Raw genomic sequence first — 18,278 nt, forward strand, 5'->3', positions numbered from 1 at the left:
TTCCCTATGAGCTGGTATTTTTGTTTTGCAGACTTTGCTGTAATCTTGAGGTCCCCTGCCATTGGGATCATAACACTCTCCCATGTCATATGTGACAAACTTATATCAGTGGTGGAATCTCACGACCACCCCCAGCTGTTTTTCTTGACAATATCAAAGTATTTCCCTTTTGTCCATCACACATGGTGGTACAGTTTTTGCAGCGTGAGCTTGATAATAACATGATCTTTCTTAAGGCCTTGTTCAGATGTCCATTCTTTGCTTACATGTTGTATCCATATTTTTCATGGAAAGAACACATAGCTATTATTTTCTATTTTGCTGTCCATACAGTATGTCCATTTTTTTGCAGACTAATTTGTTCACAAACAAATCACCCATGGAAGTGTCTGGGAAAATTATAGACAGCACACTGATGCCATCTGTGTGTAAACGCTGTTACTCTGCGCTGTCCATATCTTAAAGCTATAATGGGTACAAGAAGCTTTGGAAAACATTATCGGTTCATTATTTTACCTACAAGAAAAATTACTGACAGCTATACATGAGTGAATGAGGATCAAGTTCAAGTAGAATTTCCTGAATTTCAAGCCGTGATTCGCAAATAATAAAAACCTGGCCAGCATAATTTCTCACACTGTTGGCACATCAGAGCGCGGGCTAAGTGTACTTTTTCATTGATACACCTTCCATAATTCATTGAACAGGGTGGGCCGTTTATATGGCTACACCTAAATAAAATGAGAAAGGTTGGTGATATCAACTTCCTGTTTGTGGCACATTAGCATATGGGAGGGGAAAAACTGTTCAAGATGGTGCACCACCATATTATTTGTGTCAGGTCTGAGCATTCCTACATGAACAGTTTCCTGGAAAGTGGATTGGTTGTCATGGGCCAGTTGAATGGCCAACAAGGTCTCCCGATCTGACCCCCTTAGATTTTATCTTTGGGGTCATCTGAAGGCAATTGTCTAAGCTGTGAAGATACGAGACATGCAGCATCTGAAACAACAGATACTGGAAGCCTGTTCTAGCATTTCTTCTGCAGTGTTGCTATCAGTGTGTCAAGAGTGGGAGAAGAGGGTTGCATTGACAATCCAACACAATGGGCAGCATGTTGAACATATTTAATAAGTGGTCATAAATTTGTAAATAACTCATGAAAGAATAAAGTTATGTTAAAACCAAGCATGTCATTGTTTTTCTTGTGAAATTCTCAATAAGTTTGATGTGTCACATGACCCTCTTCCTTTAAAAAAAAAAATAAAGTCAGATCCAAAATCTCCAACTTCAAAATGGCTGCCATGGTCACTACCCATCTTGGAAAGTTTTCCCCCTCCCATATACTAATGTGCAACAAACAGGAAGTTGATACCACCAACCATTCTCATTTTATTTAGATGTATCCATGTAAATGGCCCTCCCTGTAGTTATGACATCTTATGGATTATCATTCCTTAAACAGTAGTGGTCAGTACCTGGGCCATCACAGATCAGCAGTTCCCATTTGAGCACAGTAGAATGGTAACTGTTATTATCAGCAGAGTCCTCATTCTCTTCTTCTTTTGTAGAGTGTAAGGTCAGTGTGTCCGGTTTCTCTCTCTCTTCTATAGAGTGTAAGCTGTTATGTTCCTCTCTTTATCTCTTCTGTAGAGTGTTAGCTTGTATGGTAAATGGAGTCCTCTGTTTCTCTCCTGTAGAGTTTAAGCTCTTTTAGTGGGGTCTTCTCGCTTTCTCTCTAGCCTGTAAATACTAAGTTCTTATGAATAGAGGGGTCCTCTCTCCCTTGAGGAGCGCAAACTCTTATGGTCAGGGGAGCACTCTCTCTGTCTTCTCCCCATATGTAGTTTCTGAACAATTAAAAGATTTCCAGTATTGAAATTTGCACAAATATAATCAGTGTCAGACCAATTCTTGGAGAACATTCAGTTAAGTCAGCAAATTCAAGTTTCAAAAGGTCCGCTCACCTCCACTGACATCTGAATGAGGCCTTATGCTTCATATGGATTAAGTATTTCTTAACATGAAACAAATGTTCTATCAGATAGAGTATGGGAAAAGGGAAGCCTGACATTTTGAATGTATAGGTCTCAGATATTTCAATGTCTTTAGTTATTATGATCCATGTACATAGAGTAAAGCATTCAAAATTGAAATTATGGGCAGTTAAACTGAAGCACAATCTCTTCAATATTCTTTACCCATATTAATTGCATCATACAGGTTTAGAACTCGCTTCATATTGGTTAGACTGCTGTGTCTTTGTTGTTCACATATGATTAAACATCTGCCGACTGTCTCTTCTCAGGTAATGCAGCTGGGATACTGCTGTGCTCACATTAGACAGCTGTAATAAGTGCTATACCCATATGATGCAGATCAGTTTCAGCACTGTCAGCAACGAGCATCTGTGCTGTTTGACCGCATGTGATATCTATATATCTTCCCCTTTCTGCCTCATTAGCATGTTGAGAAAGACAATGCAAGAGGAAAGAAAATAAATTTACCCTTTCTAGAATCCTTGCTTTGTGTGCCTACCTTCTGCTGAAGGTCATTTCATGTATTGTTCTCTGCATCTATGGCTAATAGGTCACATACAACATCTCATTCTTATATAACTTGAATTTACAGTATTTTTATTTAGCATTGAAATTGTTAATTACGCGCTATAAATATGTAGAGAAATGTAGAAGCTTAGTTCAAATTATGTCAAATATTTCCAACCATTTTGTTTGGGACTGACATGTTTAACCCCTTCATGACCTTTGATGAATAGTTACGTCAAAGGTTGCGTCCCTGAGTTTGGTGTGGGCCTGCATCTTTCCCTGCACTTGATGGCTGATTTAATCAGCCATCATGTACCTCTAAGAGCCGCTGGTGGATCCGAGATCCACCCAGTGATGAAGCCCTGCTATCTGTAGCACAGGAGATCAGATGAATGCAACTTCAAGTCTCCTAAGGAGAGTACTGAAGTCAGTAAAAAGTTTAAAAAAAGTATTCTAAAACTAAAGCACAAAAGTTCAAGTCACCTTCCTTTTGCCCTATGGAAAATAAAATAAATAAATAAAAAAATACACACGTTTGGTATGACTGCATTCAGAAATGGTAGATCTATGAAAATATAAAAACAATTACTGTACCCCAAAATGGTATCAATAAAAACATAAGCTCTGGGCGCAAAAAGTATGCCCTCACCTAACCTCAGATTCTGAAAAAAAAATATTTTCACCACTTAAATTAAAAAAACTATAAATGTTTGGTATATGCGAACTCGCACTGACCTGAAGAATCATATTGACAGGTAAGTTTTAGAATTTAGTGCAAAGGGTAAATTAAAAAACATCCAAAAAATTGTGGAATTGCACTTTTTTTTTTTTGCAATTTCACCACACTTGGAATTTTTTTTCCCATTTTCCAGTACACTATATGGTAAAATCAATAGTGCCTTAAAAAGTACATCTCGTCCCACAGAAAAGAAGCTACATATTTTCCTAAATGGCAAAAGCCACGTGTAATGCTAACTTTTCACACTTTAATGCTGCATTATAAATTTTGCCTCTGCAGCATCAGAGGAGTGGATTAGCTGGCCGGAGTCAGGAGCTAAGGTGCTGCAGCAATCCTTTTTGTGAAGAGCTTATAAAGCACTGGTCATGCCCAGCCCTCACTGCTAGAGCGCAGCAGTAGCTGGAAACCTAGGCAATGAGCCTTAAACAATGAAATTAAAAATCCCTCCATTCTTGAGAACCAAGAGGATTTTTTATAGCAAGTATATTGCAATGTTCCTTGCTTTTTTAAGGGCTTTGAAATTTGACCTATAAATTTTGCCTATAAAAGTACAAGAGATTAGCTCTTTAATAATTGTAAGAAAAAAAAAGATGCCAATTATGGCTCAAATTGTTCCATAATTACATCTCAGTATTGTAAATTTTCTTTAGTGTGAATTCATAATATTGGTCAAGCACATTTATATATACCGCATATACTCGAGTATAAGCCGACCCGAGAATAAGCCGAGGTACCTAATTTTGCCACGGAAAACTGGGTAAGTTTATTGACTCGAGTATAAGCCAGGTATGCATTGTCCCCCCATCCCTGTCCTGCTATGTGTGGATCCCCCTGTCCTGTCCTGGTATGTGCCTCCACCTGTACTGTCCTGTAGGTGGCTCCCCCTGTCCTGTCCTGGTATGTGGCTCCCCCTGTCCTGTCCTTGTATGTGGCTCCCCCCTGTCCTGGTATGTGGCTCCCCCTGTCCTGGTATGTGGCTCCCCCTGTCCTGTCCTGGTATGTGGCTCCCCCCTGTCCTGTCCTGTATGTGGCTCCCCTGTCCTTTCCTGGTATGTGGCTCCCCCTGTACTGTCCTGTATGAGGCTCCCCCTGTCCTGTCCTAGTATTTGGCTCCCCCTGTCCTGTCCTGGTATGTGGCTCCCCCTGTACTGTCCTGTATGTGGCTCCCCCTGTCCTGTCCTGGTATGTGGCTCCTCCCTGTCCTGTCCAGTATGTGGATCTCCCTGCCCTGTCCTAGTATGTGGCTCCCCCCTGTTCTGTCCAGGTATGTGGCTCCCCCCTGTCCTGTCCTGGTATGTGGCTCCCCTGTCCTGTCCTGGTATGTGGCTCCCCCCGTCCTGTCCTGGTATGTGGCTCCCCCCTGTCATGTCCTGGTATGTGGCTCCCCCCTGTCCTGTCATGTGGCTCCCCCCGTCCTGTCCTGGTATGTGGCTCCCCCTGTCCTGTCCTGGTATGTGTCTCCCCCTGTCCTGTCCTTGTATGTGGCTCCCCCTGTCCTGTCCTGGTATGTGGCTCCCCCTGTCCTGGTATGTGGCTCTCCCTGTCCTGTCCTGGTATGTGGCTCCCCCCTGTCCTGTCCTGGTATGTGGCTCCCCCTGTCCTGTCCTGGTATGTGGCTCCCCCTGTCCTGTCCTTGTATGTGGCTCCCCCTGTCCTGTCCTGGTATGTGGCTCCCCCTGTCCTGGTATGTGGCTCCCTCTGTCCTGTCCTGGTATGTGTCTCCCCCCTGTCCTGTCCTGTATGTGGCTCTCCTGTCCTTTCCTGGTATGTGGCTCTCCCTGTACTGTCCTGTATGAGTCTCCCCCTGTCCTGTCCTGGTATGTGGCTCCCCCTGTTCTGTCCTGGTATGTGGCTCCCCCTGTACTGTCCTGTATGTGGCTCCCCCTGTCCTGTCCTGGTATGTGGCTCCCCCCTGTCCTGGTATGTGGCTCCCCCCTGTCCTGTCCTGGTATGTGGCTCCCCCGTCCTCTCCTGGTATGTGGCTCTCCCTGTCCTGGTATGTGGCTCCCCCCTGTCCTGTCCTGGTATGTGGCTCCCCCTTGTCCTGTCCTGGTATGTGGCTCCTCCTTGTCCTGTCCTGTATGTGGTTCCCCCCGTTCTGTCCTACTATGCATGACTTTATGTTGTGCTGGATCTTTTGATTTATTTGTTACTTTGTAATGTCTGATATCGTTTGTACTCTCTGAATTTTAAAGTGCTGTGGAATATGGTGGCATTATATAACTTATTGCTATTGTAAGTTATAGCAAGACACTGTAAGATTCCCTTTTGTAAAGGAAAATGATATGAAATGAATGTATTGAATATTGCATGATAGCTAAAAATCTAGATGCTATAGAGGATGGATCAATAATACAAGAATTGTACTTGAGCATCAGACTGGAGTTAATATAATACCAACCACTAAATGCAGGAAAGGACCCTAATGATGCTCAAGCAGGGATATATGTGTAAAGGAGGACAACGGGAGTATATATAGCAAAATTATAAACTTTATTTAGACACAATTAAAAACAGACACACTTAAAAGACACCAAATGAAAACACCAGAGACCCATATATTTCAAATTAGCAGCCAAACGTTGGCATATGTAAATATATAAAGGGAAGATATGCAATCCCTCCACACCACCCTAACATACGGACCAAGTTGCCATGGACCACCCTATATCAACCATAGTGTATGATTGCCAATAAGGCTAAAATTCTGAAAGGGGACCGGCCAGAAAACGTGATCCAGTACAGGCTATCATGGAGGGTGCCCGGAGGGGCAATACAAGTAACGTACCACCTGGCATCAAAGAAACCCCCCTATCGGAGCACAAGCACAGTCTTACCCAATAATGGAATCCCTGGATTGGGCGTCACCCCCAGGTGACGTCAGGGGGTGACGCCCAATCCAGGGATTCCATTATTGGGAAAACCCGAGCAAAGAGTACACTCGCTCATCACTAATAATATTGAATTGTATCCATTATATGAAATATAAAATATGTTTATTATTCTTATTAAAAAGTATTAGGATCAGTTCTGTGCTTTACTAATCTAACTGTTTGATCTGTGATTACATGTGCATTCCTAATGTTTCTGCGCTAATATTCTGTCATTATTGGAGTAGTAAGGACCAAAAGAAATGACTGTACATAAGTAAAAGCCATGATGCCTCTGTAACTACAGGAATCTAAAAACAAATGATTGAAGGAAGTGGTGGACTCTGATAGGTTGAGTTAGGTACCTGTGTGATGTCAAGAATCCCGATTCAGGTGATCAAGAACCTAGGCAGCTATAACATGGTGAAAAAGGTATTCATTTAAGTGAAACCAGCAGCCTTGGACAACCCAAGTCTGTGTATTGATTGAATCAATAAGGGGAGGGTTCAGAGCAGTTTTCTCTCATCATTGCCTAATTTTTCCCTGACACAAGGAGACTTGTTTATGAAGCATGTGGGGAAGCAAAGGTTTAAGTATCATTTATAGGTTCCCAATTAAATGCTATATAGTGTGTCTAGTGATGCCTGCAGACCCCAAATAAATTGCAAAATATTTTGTATTGTAGTGGTTTGATCAGTATATAGATAGGGTAAGGTGCAGCCTAGACTTTAAGAATTTAACTTGCACACTTAGAGAGTTTGAGAATAAGCAATTTGTCGATATTGTCTACTTGTACCCTACCACCTGCTAAGGACAACGTGTCCATGAACGTCTTGTGCAAATCATTCCTATTGACCTATATTTAAAACAGGGGCCTTATATTGCATTACCATCACATTAAGACATTCTATTTTACCATAAAGAGAGAGTAATGAATTAATGGAATAAACCTTACATCAATGAATGGGCTTTTAACCATGTGCGGGGACCTTAATCACACCATGAAGTGCTGTCAAACTAGTAGGCTATTGATCTTCTTCCATAACTGTCAAAACTGTAAAAAGAAAGTCATTCATACACTGATGGATTTCTGCTGCTAATTAACCATACACTAGCTCTCAAAATAAAGGCTTTATATTGGGCGGGTAACACTTAAGCGTCCTTACATTTAGAACTATAGTTCAGGCTTGATAGACTCAATTACTTCTTGCTGACGGCAACTCTGACAAATCCTACAACTTTGACAGTGAGATCTTACAATTAGTTGTCAAAATAATGTGTCAAGATCTGAAAGGAAAATATTTCAGCGGCATTAGCGGTATAAATCATCTGCTGATCGAACATTATGAGAGTTTAACAATAACAATGAAAACTCCATCAATAGCAGCTGACATGAAAATCAGATCAGTGATGAAATCAGATATCAAATGACCCTGCCACAATCTGTAAAATTGCCATAGTTTAGTTTCGTGTCCGTGATTTAGTATAGGTTTTTATTCTCTTCCCTTGCATGGTTTATTATATATTTCTTCTTCCAAGTTCCTGATAAAACTGTCAGTTCATGTCCATCATATATCCAATATTGACATTCATAAACACATATCTGAATTTCTTTTTTTATGTTTCTTTTTAACCCTCCAGGCACTCAAGCACTTTCAACTGACGCGGAGACAAGGTAGGCAATGTTGCATTCATTGTGCTACCTAAAATTGTTATGCTTTTTAGAAAATGCTGTCTGATCTTCCAAAATTGGCCTTAGAGTACATGTCAGCTTTTCAACTGAAAGACAGAAGAGTGAGACTTGTCTTGTTTGCTGCTTTTATAGATAATTCTGGTAAAAATTAAGATTTTGGACTGTGACTTCTTTTCCATAAAAGTCTGCTTTTACTGATTACTCTTCATGCAGCTTGTAAACATTTCTGAGGTTCCAAGTGAATTCTAGAAATCCATTTCTACCGAAAAGGATTTGGGTGTTTGTTAATCCTGTCGAGCTTACAATGTGCAAAGTAATGATACACGCTAGATATATTCATCAACATTGAAATTGCGACTCTAAGGAGAAAAAGTCATAGAGTTATAAAAATCACAGGACTGGTAGACATGTTTCTGATGAACAAAAGTTTTGAAACATCTTGATTTATTCAGTAAAAAGAATAAGTGCAATATGTAGAAGTACACATACTTACATGCTTTGCCATGCTATCAATAAGCTTATTAATGGATACTAAGGAATGTTCAACCACGCGGAATGCACTTGGGCACTCAAATCATGAAGATATACACTGATGGTATCTTCCTGTGAAATTGATGATCATTAATATCCCAAATGTGCTTGATGGAAGATAAGTCTTGAAATGCTGCAGGCCACTGTAGCACATTTACTCCATGCACTAGCAACATGTGACCTGGCATTGTTATGTTGAAAAACCACTGCTGGGACAGTTTGGAAAAATGACCATACTATAGGTTAAACCACTAAAACAATGTATGTGAAATGAAGACTCAGGGAGTTCCACTATCGTGCATGATGCCAGTTTACCATAAGCCTGGAAGTAGGACTGGTGTGATCTTCCCTCATGAAGGCCTCTTCATGACGTTACCCATTTGGTCTTTTGGCCAATCTCTGGCTATCATTGTGTCTGAGACAAAATTGGGAATAGTCGCTGAAGAGAATAGCCCCCCATTCCAAGCTCCAGTCCACATCTGGAGACCGTATGAGCAACACCATTTAGAAACTGTCAGGTAAAATCATACTGGTCCTACTCCCAATATTATGGTGCGGAGTGGAAAAATGTATGTTAGCCAGAACCCTCTAGTCTTCATTCTAGGTATTTTAACAGCTCAGCGATACATTGATTTGGTGGTGGAACCAGTGGTATAGTGATTTGTCTAAAGTGTCTCAGGAGTAATTCTTCAACACAACAATACCAGTGAACAGCTTGTGTTGCCTGGTAATGCCACAATGGCCTGCAACATTTCCAGAACTGTCTCCCATTGAGCACATCTGGGACGTCATTGGTCAGTAATTGCAAATGGAGCAACCAGCAGCAGATCTTCATGATTTAGTGCACAACTAGTATGAGTATAGCAGGCAATTCCTCAGACAACCATTAATAAGCTCATCGATATGCAAATTGTCTCTTCAGAGAGAAAAGCTACTCCAGTTTGTGTCATTAGAAGCTTGTAAATTTTGGCCTTGCAACATTATTATGGACAATGACAATTGTTAACTTTATGGTCTTATAAAAAAATTGCTTTACAATATCACTGCAGCTATGTTGACGTTTTCTGAAGATTTTCTTAAGTGTGATTTTTCTTCTTTCTGCATTCCTTGTAATACCTTGTAAGGCTACGTTCACATTTGCGGTCAGCGCCGCAGCGTCGGGCGCCGCAGCGTCGCCGCATGCGTCATGCGCCCCTATATTTAACATGGGGGCGCATGGACATGCGTTGTGCTGCGTTTTGCGCCGCATGGCCGCAAGCGTTGGACGCAAGAAACGCTTCAAGTTGCATTTTTTTTGCGTCCAACTTTCGGACAAAAAGGACGCATGCGGCGCAAAACGCAGCGTTTTAGCGTGCGTTTTGCCGCGTTTTTGTTTGCGTTGTGCGCTGCGGCGCCGACGCTGCGGCGCAAAACGCAAATGTGAACGTAGCCTAACACCACTCCAAACCACTGCTTTCGGTACAGAGGGAATGAACCACTAGACTTTATTTTGTAATTCACATAATTACATACCTGATAATTGCCATCGATTTTTCAAGAAATTCAGTAAAATTGTTAGTACAATTATATATTGTTAATTTGAATGTATCATTGGTATCATCAATATTATTACAATTATTTTTATGTTTAGCATATTTTAAAAAAAAATATATATTTTCCTTGTTGTTTTCTTTAATAAAAAAAACTAATATCAATATCCAGCAGTTTTGATATTAGCTCAGAGGCCTCAATGATGACACTTCTTGCTTTGTAAAGATTACTTTTCAGCAGTTATGCTGTTATCAATACAGAAGAGATGCTACAATTTGAATGCAGCAGAATTGCTCAAATGTGGCTGTGAAATTTGATTCATGTCACATTTTTGGGGTGTGAATTGAATTAGCACTAATTGCCATAAAAAGGTAATTTATTATTCTCTGAGGATTCCTGACACCAAAGCACATTAAATATATGAGTCACAATGGGTTGAAAACCAATAAAATGTAATTCTCCCTCTTTACCGCTCCTCCAATAGCTCCAGTGCAGGTGTCCTCTTGACGCTCCACTCTCTCTAACTTCTAACATAGGGTGACGTCATGATATCAGAACATGCATAGCCCATGCTAGTATCAGTGATTTTGGGGAGATGGTAAATTTGATTAGATGAGTGTATTATAAGGCTGGTGACAGATAACACAGGGTCTTGACATTCATGATAGGGCTGCTGACAGTTTGCACCTCCCTGCACAGTACATAACGACCCCTGCGCCAATTAATGACCTGCTGCAAATTGCATCTCTGAATGCTTCTCAGTTTTCACAGCTCAGCATAGTAAATCCAAAAGCTGGTCCTCCATATTTATTTCCTATTACAATTTATGTGACTCTGATTGCTTGTGTAAATTATTTTATAAAGGTTATGTTTTATTTATTTATTTTTTTTGTGTCATTGGTACTTCTTTTTTTGGTTTTCAATATGCTCTGCTTGGAGTATTGCACCAGTTAATGTACTGTAGTGACTTAATGGGAGAGTTACATAATTGAATCATGCTCTCAGCCTTTGACAATTGAACGTGCTTTTTGATTATTGTATTTCCTCCGTATTTATGGATACACAATAAAATAAATAGGATATGTACAATCAGGAAAAATAAAGGTATAAGAAAAACATGTTTAAGTAACTTATTTAAGTTATTTAGAGACAACATACTGTGTGTGATGCCTCCCCTGTTTAATACTGATAATTTGATGCTTAAGTACATGTGTCACTATCATAGCATTTTTGTAATTGGGGGTAAGCGTATGAATATGACATGAGTACCAACTTACATGTGAATATGCCAGAAGATACTAATAGCATCATGTTAGTGGTGTAGGTACAGTTATACAAATCTGTAACATCCCTCAAAATTGAATTAAAATGTCAAACGGATATTATATTTATTTTACTAAAATCATTAACAATTTTATTATATTTTGCTAGTATTTGTAATTTTGCTACTTTATCAAATAATGTTGCATCTATTTTTTGACAACCCCATCTTAATTAATTCCAGGATTGTTAAGGGGAGATAACCTCTTAAATTTAAGTATATAAAAATAATAATGATAATGTTAACAAGAACAGAATGATTCCACATCTGGAAAATATTAGTAAAAATGTTTTGGTAGCGCCGACTCTTAACTTCACTAAAATACCAAATCCATGATAGACACTAATCCTTACTCACAATATAAACAATAATGCGAGAAGTGCTCAATATTATTGTTATTACAGACTTGATTGATTGAATCATTGTCAGAAGATTAGTGACGACCTATCTTGAAAAATCATGACTGATGTAGATCGCTAACTTTACATTTAATTTCCTACATATTGCAAAATTCTTATCCAATTTAAAAGATAAAAAAATATATTTCTGATGTTGAGTTGAAGTTAGCTATTACATGACTGCCAACAATTAGCTCTGTGGAGAAAGGAAGTAATGGGGTTATGCACACCTCAGACAACTCCTTTTCAAGTCGTATATTTCCCCTAATTAAATAATAACACATATACTTACCACTGGTGCCAGCACCATTCTAACAATGTTGGCATTGTCGCTCCCAGGGCTTGCATGACTTTGTTACATCTCACGATCCATCAGCCAATCAGTACTGGATTCACTCTCCCTGTCTTCAGACAAATCACATACATTTGGAGAACGTGAGAACTATTGAAATGTATGTGATAAGCCCAATGGTGGGGAGAGTGAAGCCGTAGGGATTGTGTGGCATAAAAATGTCAAGCAAGCCCTGGGAGAGACATTGCCAACACTACTAGTACGACACTGGCACCAGAGATGAGTATAAGTGTTATTATTTAACTTGGGACAAAAATACAGACTGAGAAAGAGTTGTCCGAGTAGTGGACAGCCCCCTTGACATAAGACACCATGGTAAAAAAAACTTGGCTATAAAACCAAATTTTAGGTGCTATAGTGAAGAAACTATACAGCAATAACAAACATATAAAAACATTTACATTGTATGATTAACAATTACATAAGTTAATTGCTCATGTTGATTGAAATTTCCTATAAGCAAAATTCTACAAAATGTCTTCCAAACCAAGCACTGTTGATAACCTATAGGGTATTGCCCGGAATTTAAAAGTGGACGGAGGAGGGGCTCTATATCTTACCTACTAATAGAGAATAATATATGAATCTATATCCATAATCGTCTGTCTGTTTGCCTGTAATGGAAATCCCACATCGCTGATTGGTCGCACCAGCCGCCCGCGACCAATCAGCAACAGACACAGTCCGGACGCGAATTGGCGCAACCAATCAGCGATATTGGTGCAGGATTTAAATACTGCTTCACTGATTGGTCGCGCTTGTCCGGCCGCAACTAATCAGCGATATTGCCACGGGATTTAAACACCGCTTCGGTAATTGGTGGCGGCCGGCCGCGACCAATCAGCGACAGGTGCTGTCCGGACGTGAATTGGCACGGGATTTGAACCTCACTTTGCTGATTAGTAACGCCTGTGCAGCTGCGAGCAATCAGCGAGATTGGCGTGGGATTTTAACACCGCTTCACTGATTGGTCGCGCCTGGCCGGCCGTGACCGACCAGCGACAGGCGCAGTCTGGATGTATATTGGCGCGGGATTTGAACCACGCTTTGCTGATTGGTCGCGCCTGGTGCAGTCCGGCCTCGAATTGGCACAGGATTTGAACCACATTTCACTGATTGGTCGCGCCCAGCTGTGACCGCGAGATTGGCACTGGATTTAAAAACCGCTTCACTGATTGGTCGTGCCCGGCCGCGACCAATCAGCGACAGGCACAGTCCAGCCATGAATTGGCGATGGATTTGAACCATGCTTCACTGATTGGTCGCACCTGGCCAACCGCGAACAATCAGCGAGATTGGCATGGGATTTAAACACCAGTTCGGTGATTGGTCGCGGCCGGCCGTGACCAATCAGCACCAGGTGTGGTTCAAACTGGTGCGGGATTTGAACCATGTTTTGTTGATTGGTCGCACCCTGCCATGACCATGACCAATCAGTAAAATTGGCACTGGATTTAAACACCACTTCACTAATTGGTCGCGCCCGGCCGTCCGCGACCAATCAGCGACAGGAGCTGTCTGGCCACAAATTGGCTCGGGATTTGAACCACGCTTCGCTGATTGGTCGTGCCTGGCCGGCCATGAAAAATCAGCAAGATTGGCGTGGGATTTAAACACCGCTTCACTGATTGGTTGCCCCAGCCGGGGCGAACAATCAGCGACCAGCGCAGTCTGGCCTTGAATTGGCGTGGGATTTGAACCACATTTTGCTGATTGGTTGCGCCCGGCTGACTGTGACCAATCAGTGAGATTGGTGCGGGATTTAAACACCACTTCACTGATTGGTCGCGCCCAGCCGGCCGCGACCAATCAGCAACTGGTGCAGTCCGGCTGCAAATTGGCCTGGGATTTGAACCACGCTTCGCTGAATGGTCACGCCCGGCCAGCCGCGACCAATCAGTGATGATGTATATATTTTACCCAGAAAATCCTGTGTATTCATTGCATTATTCTTAAATCTTCATAAATAAACTACAAACATATTCTAGAATACCTGATGTGTTAGAATCGGGCCACCATCTAGTAAGGAAATAAATACCTACTGATTTTCAGAAACTTTTCATAAGTTAATAATCTCCATTGGAAGTGTAGGCTAGTGTTTGAAAATTAACAATAAATAGAATACACTGTCACTCAGACCCCAACAAAGTCCTTAAATGCTGGGATCAAGACAGATACAGTGCCAATTCTATCAATTAAAAAACTGAAAGTGATATAAATGATACCGCACTTGAGGATGGGTTCGTTCCTCTTGAACGAACTTTCGTTTAGATAAATGCATTAATTTATCATTTGTTTGAGTTCTTAATGAGTATGCTAAAAATAAAATTGATTTTAAGCTTGTATATGTATTTAAACCTCATCCCCTTCTCTTCCCTCCTACCCAGTTGATCATTTTTAATCTGGATTGCAGTTTTATTATTCTAGGCTCCAATAAAATTTCATTTAGTAATAACTATTTATTTATTCAATTATTTTTTCAACTTTTAATGCTAGCTAATCAGGTGTATGGGGGTCATTATCGTTCAAAAGGGAATAAACATAACATAGGCCCTCTAGATGCATTACTTCAATGTCATGATTCATTATTTCAAGTTTATGCATCAATTACACATTCACTCATGTATCAATTGTCGTATTTATAGTATCAGCATATGTCCTGAAAGTTGACAAATGAATTGATCTAAGGAGATTTGTATTCTTATGCAGGGTTTATGTATTGTAGCATGGGCACAAATATATATTTACACGTGCCGGTGCGGCTAGGAGGGTAGAGGGGTGGAGCTTAGGTCCGCACACATTATATGTAGATGGCATCATCCGGGGGCAATAACCCTGATGAAGAAGAACAAAGTTCTTTTAAATGCATTAGTTGGGCCCTTTTTGGTCTCAGCACCACTCCGTCATCATTGTGACATCACATGTGGGCAGGGCCTGTCAGCCATCTTTTTCTTCCTTGTCTGGTATCCAGGGATGCCACCGGCCGGGGAAACCCTGGCTCTGCATAGCGCCTCACTCCCTGATGGCCACACAGCATAGCCGAACTCGCACAGCTTGCACGCGCCGCTACTCCGCACGCTACCATTCATATCATAGGTAAAGCAGTGGCCGCATGTGCTCCCTTTGATGTCCACACTAGCCTCGATTTGGACATTTATCTACCCTTACTACCGTTCCTGACATTGGACATTATTTCTATTTTCATTTGCTTGTGCCAGAAGCTTTGTGTGGTAACCCTATGTGCTAGGTTGTTGGAGGAGTTGAAGGATTCATATGGGAGTGCACAGCATTGGATTATTTAATAAGATTGGTCTGTTTTTATATAGTGATTTTCCTTACTAACCCATCCTCATGCACGGTATCAGTTTATATCACTTTCAGTGTTAGAAAATTGATTTACAATATGAAATAAAAATGTCAGTGCCAATAATAATAATAATCATAAGAATAATAACTGTAGGTTACTAGTCTATAGAATTCATATGCATTTGCTATTATTTTGGTTTCTCATGGAATGCAGCCTGTAAATCAGTACATTTTTTTTTTTAAATACATTATTAACTTGCAAAATCTATATATATAATTCAGAACATAACTCTGCAGATAGAGCTTGGAGTACATCTTTAAGTTTGAAGGAGCAGAATATCATTAAACCAACAGAAAAGGAGATTTTCTTTTGACATTCTTGCTTACTCCACACTGCATGCTTTTCATAAGTTTTTTAAATTTGGGACTGTTTCCAATACAAACTTTGATGCCACGTTAAATATTTTACTATATATGGTTCCCTACATATTTTTAACTGCAGAATAGAAATAACACAACACATTGATTTAACCTGCAGACATTTTTGAAGCACAAATAAAAGCCAATAAAAATCAATGATATAGAAAAGTCATCAGTGATTTACTAAGTGGAGATCAAATATGACTATATTTCTGTTTGAAGAACGTAGAAATCTAAAAAGGGAAATAAATTCAGGGTTCTTAAGAAGGAACATACAATGTACACCAATCAGCAATTAAATAAAAATATTGTATTAAATATTTTGTAAATCGTGCTTTTGCCACCTTGGTGTAAAATACAACTTGATGCTTTCGAACTACCAAGATCTATGAAGTCATCATTGTATTAAGCACCAAGACTTTAGTAGCAGAATATTTAAGCGCTATAAGTTGTGACCTGGGACCTCTATGGATCAGATTTGCTTCACCAGCTCATCCTGCAGATACTTAAGACATTTGAGATCTGGAAAATCTGGAAGCCAGGCCAACATCTTGAATTCTTTGTCAAATTTTTCAAACCATTCACCTACAACTTTTGCTGCATGTTAGTCGGCAATATCTTTCCAAGATCTCCCTCTGCCTTTAGGAAATACAGTTGCTTTGAAGGGGTGTACTTGGTGTGTAATAATGTTTAGCTAGCTTACAATGTTTATCAGCGCAACATTATCCAATATATCATGATGCCTATATCTTAACTTTTTCCAATGGTGCATCCTGGTGCCAACACTTCCACAAGAAAGCAACACTCATGTACCCAGGTGTCTACAAGGTAATACAGGTAATACAAAAAAAACTATAATTTTTTTTTTATCAGGACTCATTACTTTGTTGCTTTATGGTATAGTTATGGTGTGCTAATGCTCATTTAAGCCACTTTTGCAGTGAACAGTGATTAACATTGGCATTATGACAATGGCTTTATGTCATAAGAAAGCAAGCTACATTTCACGGTATGTTCATTTTTATCAATGCCAGAAATAACTTTCAGCAATTTCTGGCTTAAAAAGGTTTTCTGGTGCATTTGGCCAGATGAGATAGCCTTATTTACCCACAAACTTTGGCTGCTCATGTACCTGTTGCCGACTCACTGATAAAAGTAAAAAAAACACAGTATCGATTCGAGTAAGGACAAAATTCTGCATACACAGAATACCACACCTGCAATTTTGGAGGTGTTTTGACTTTTGTTTTGTTTATTTAACAGCAAAACATCATGACAGCACTCATCAGAGGTTGCAAAAAAGTAGAATACAGTTTAGCCTCCATACACAAAAAGCAATATTTTGATCCTTATCATCATTATTAACCATTACCAAGGTCAAAATGTCACTTTTTCATGTTTGGAGGAATAAACTATTTTTTATTTAGTTTGCAACTGCTGCTGCTCTTAGATTGCTTGAGATAAATGGATTTTTGCTTTATTTCTTTATATTTTGCCACACTTACCATAGATTGTGCTGTGGAAAGTTTTCTCTTCCTTGTTAGGGATGAGCAGACCCACTGAAGTTATTGTATCAAAACTGTGCCCGAGCCTGAAACAGAACCCAAATCCCATTGAAAACAATTGGTTCTCGAACCTTTCTATCTCTCTTCCCCAGGTCTCTGAACATTGCAACAGACTTCCAGGAGAAGTCTGTGTTTGGTGTTTAGCAATGGACACCAACTTTCAAGTTCGGGTTTGCTCGCCTCTGTTCCTTGTACACTTTGTCTATCATCACATTTTACCAGATTGTCATTCTTTTCCAATTTTCTTGATTCTAACACATCAGTGACAATAAATAATTGTCCTATTGCTAACTAATAATTCCTTTACCCTGACAATAAATCATTATAACCATCCAACACAGCCAAATCTAAAATAAATAGTTCCAACAAAGTTCAAAACGGCAAAAGCAAATTTTCCATGTGCGTGAACAATCGGTTTTCAGTCCTCCTAAAGACTATTTGTATGAGCAAGCATTGATTCCTTTGTTGGCTTTGACAACGTTGAACTTGAGGTTATATTCATTTCCACTTAGCACTAGCTGCTTTTTAAAGTATTCAATACAGAAGTGTTGTCCATTATTATTCTACATACTTACAGTTTCTATCTTCTTTGTGTCTGTGGTTTTACATACTATGGCTGCTCCCTACGATCATAAAGGGAACCTTGGACTTCTATCTTTTATCTTGCTCATTTTGCTGATACACAGATAGCTCTATCATTAGATCTCTATAATTGTAGTGGATGTATTATACCCCTAAATTGCATCTATTAAACGTTATCTTGTTATTCAGTGATGCTTTTAGTTAGTATTCTCCTCTTCTCTTTCAAAAAATGCAATGCTAATGAACAATAGATTGCTTGATTGTTTGACATATTCTTGAAAAATTCTGAAGAGGAGATTCTCAAATCTTCATAAAAATATTGTTGACTTACAGAAGTTAGATTATGAGATATTTATTTATGGCAATGTTAGCCATAAAGCAGAATAGACATGGTACATAGAATGATTAGGTTCATTACTAATGTG

At 39.8% G+C, this 18,278-nt stretch overlaps 1 protein-coding gene across 1 annotated transcript in view; it reads left to right on the top strand.

The window, feature by feature from the left end:
- FSTL4 (follistatin like 4) overlaps nucleotides 1-18,278 on the top strand; it is a 1,598,383-nt gene that overhangs the window by 268,591 nt on the left and 1,311,514 nt on the right. The window contains exon 3 of the mRNA XM_077266082.1: nucleotides 7,797-7,830. Coding sequence (XP_077122197.1) covers nucleotides 7,797-7,830 — 34 coding nt within the window. The remainder of the gene's footprint in view (nucleotides 1-7,796; nucleotides 7,831-18,278) is intronic.

Source organism: Ranitomeya variabilis, chromosome 5 (assembly GCF_051348905.1).
Source record: "Ranitomeya variabilis isolate aRanVar5 chromosome 5, aRanVar5.hap1, whole genome shotgun sequence".
NCBI classification, from domain to species: Eukaryota; Metazoa; Chordata; class Amphibia; order Anura; family Dendrobatidae; genus Ranitomeya; species Ranitomeya variabilis.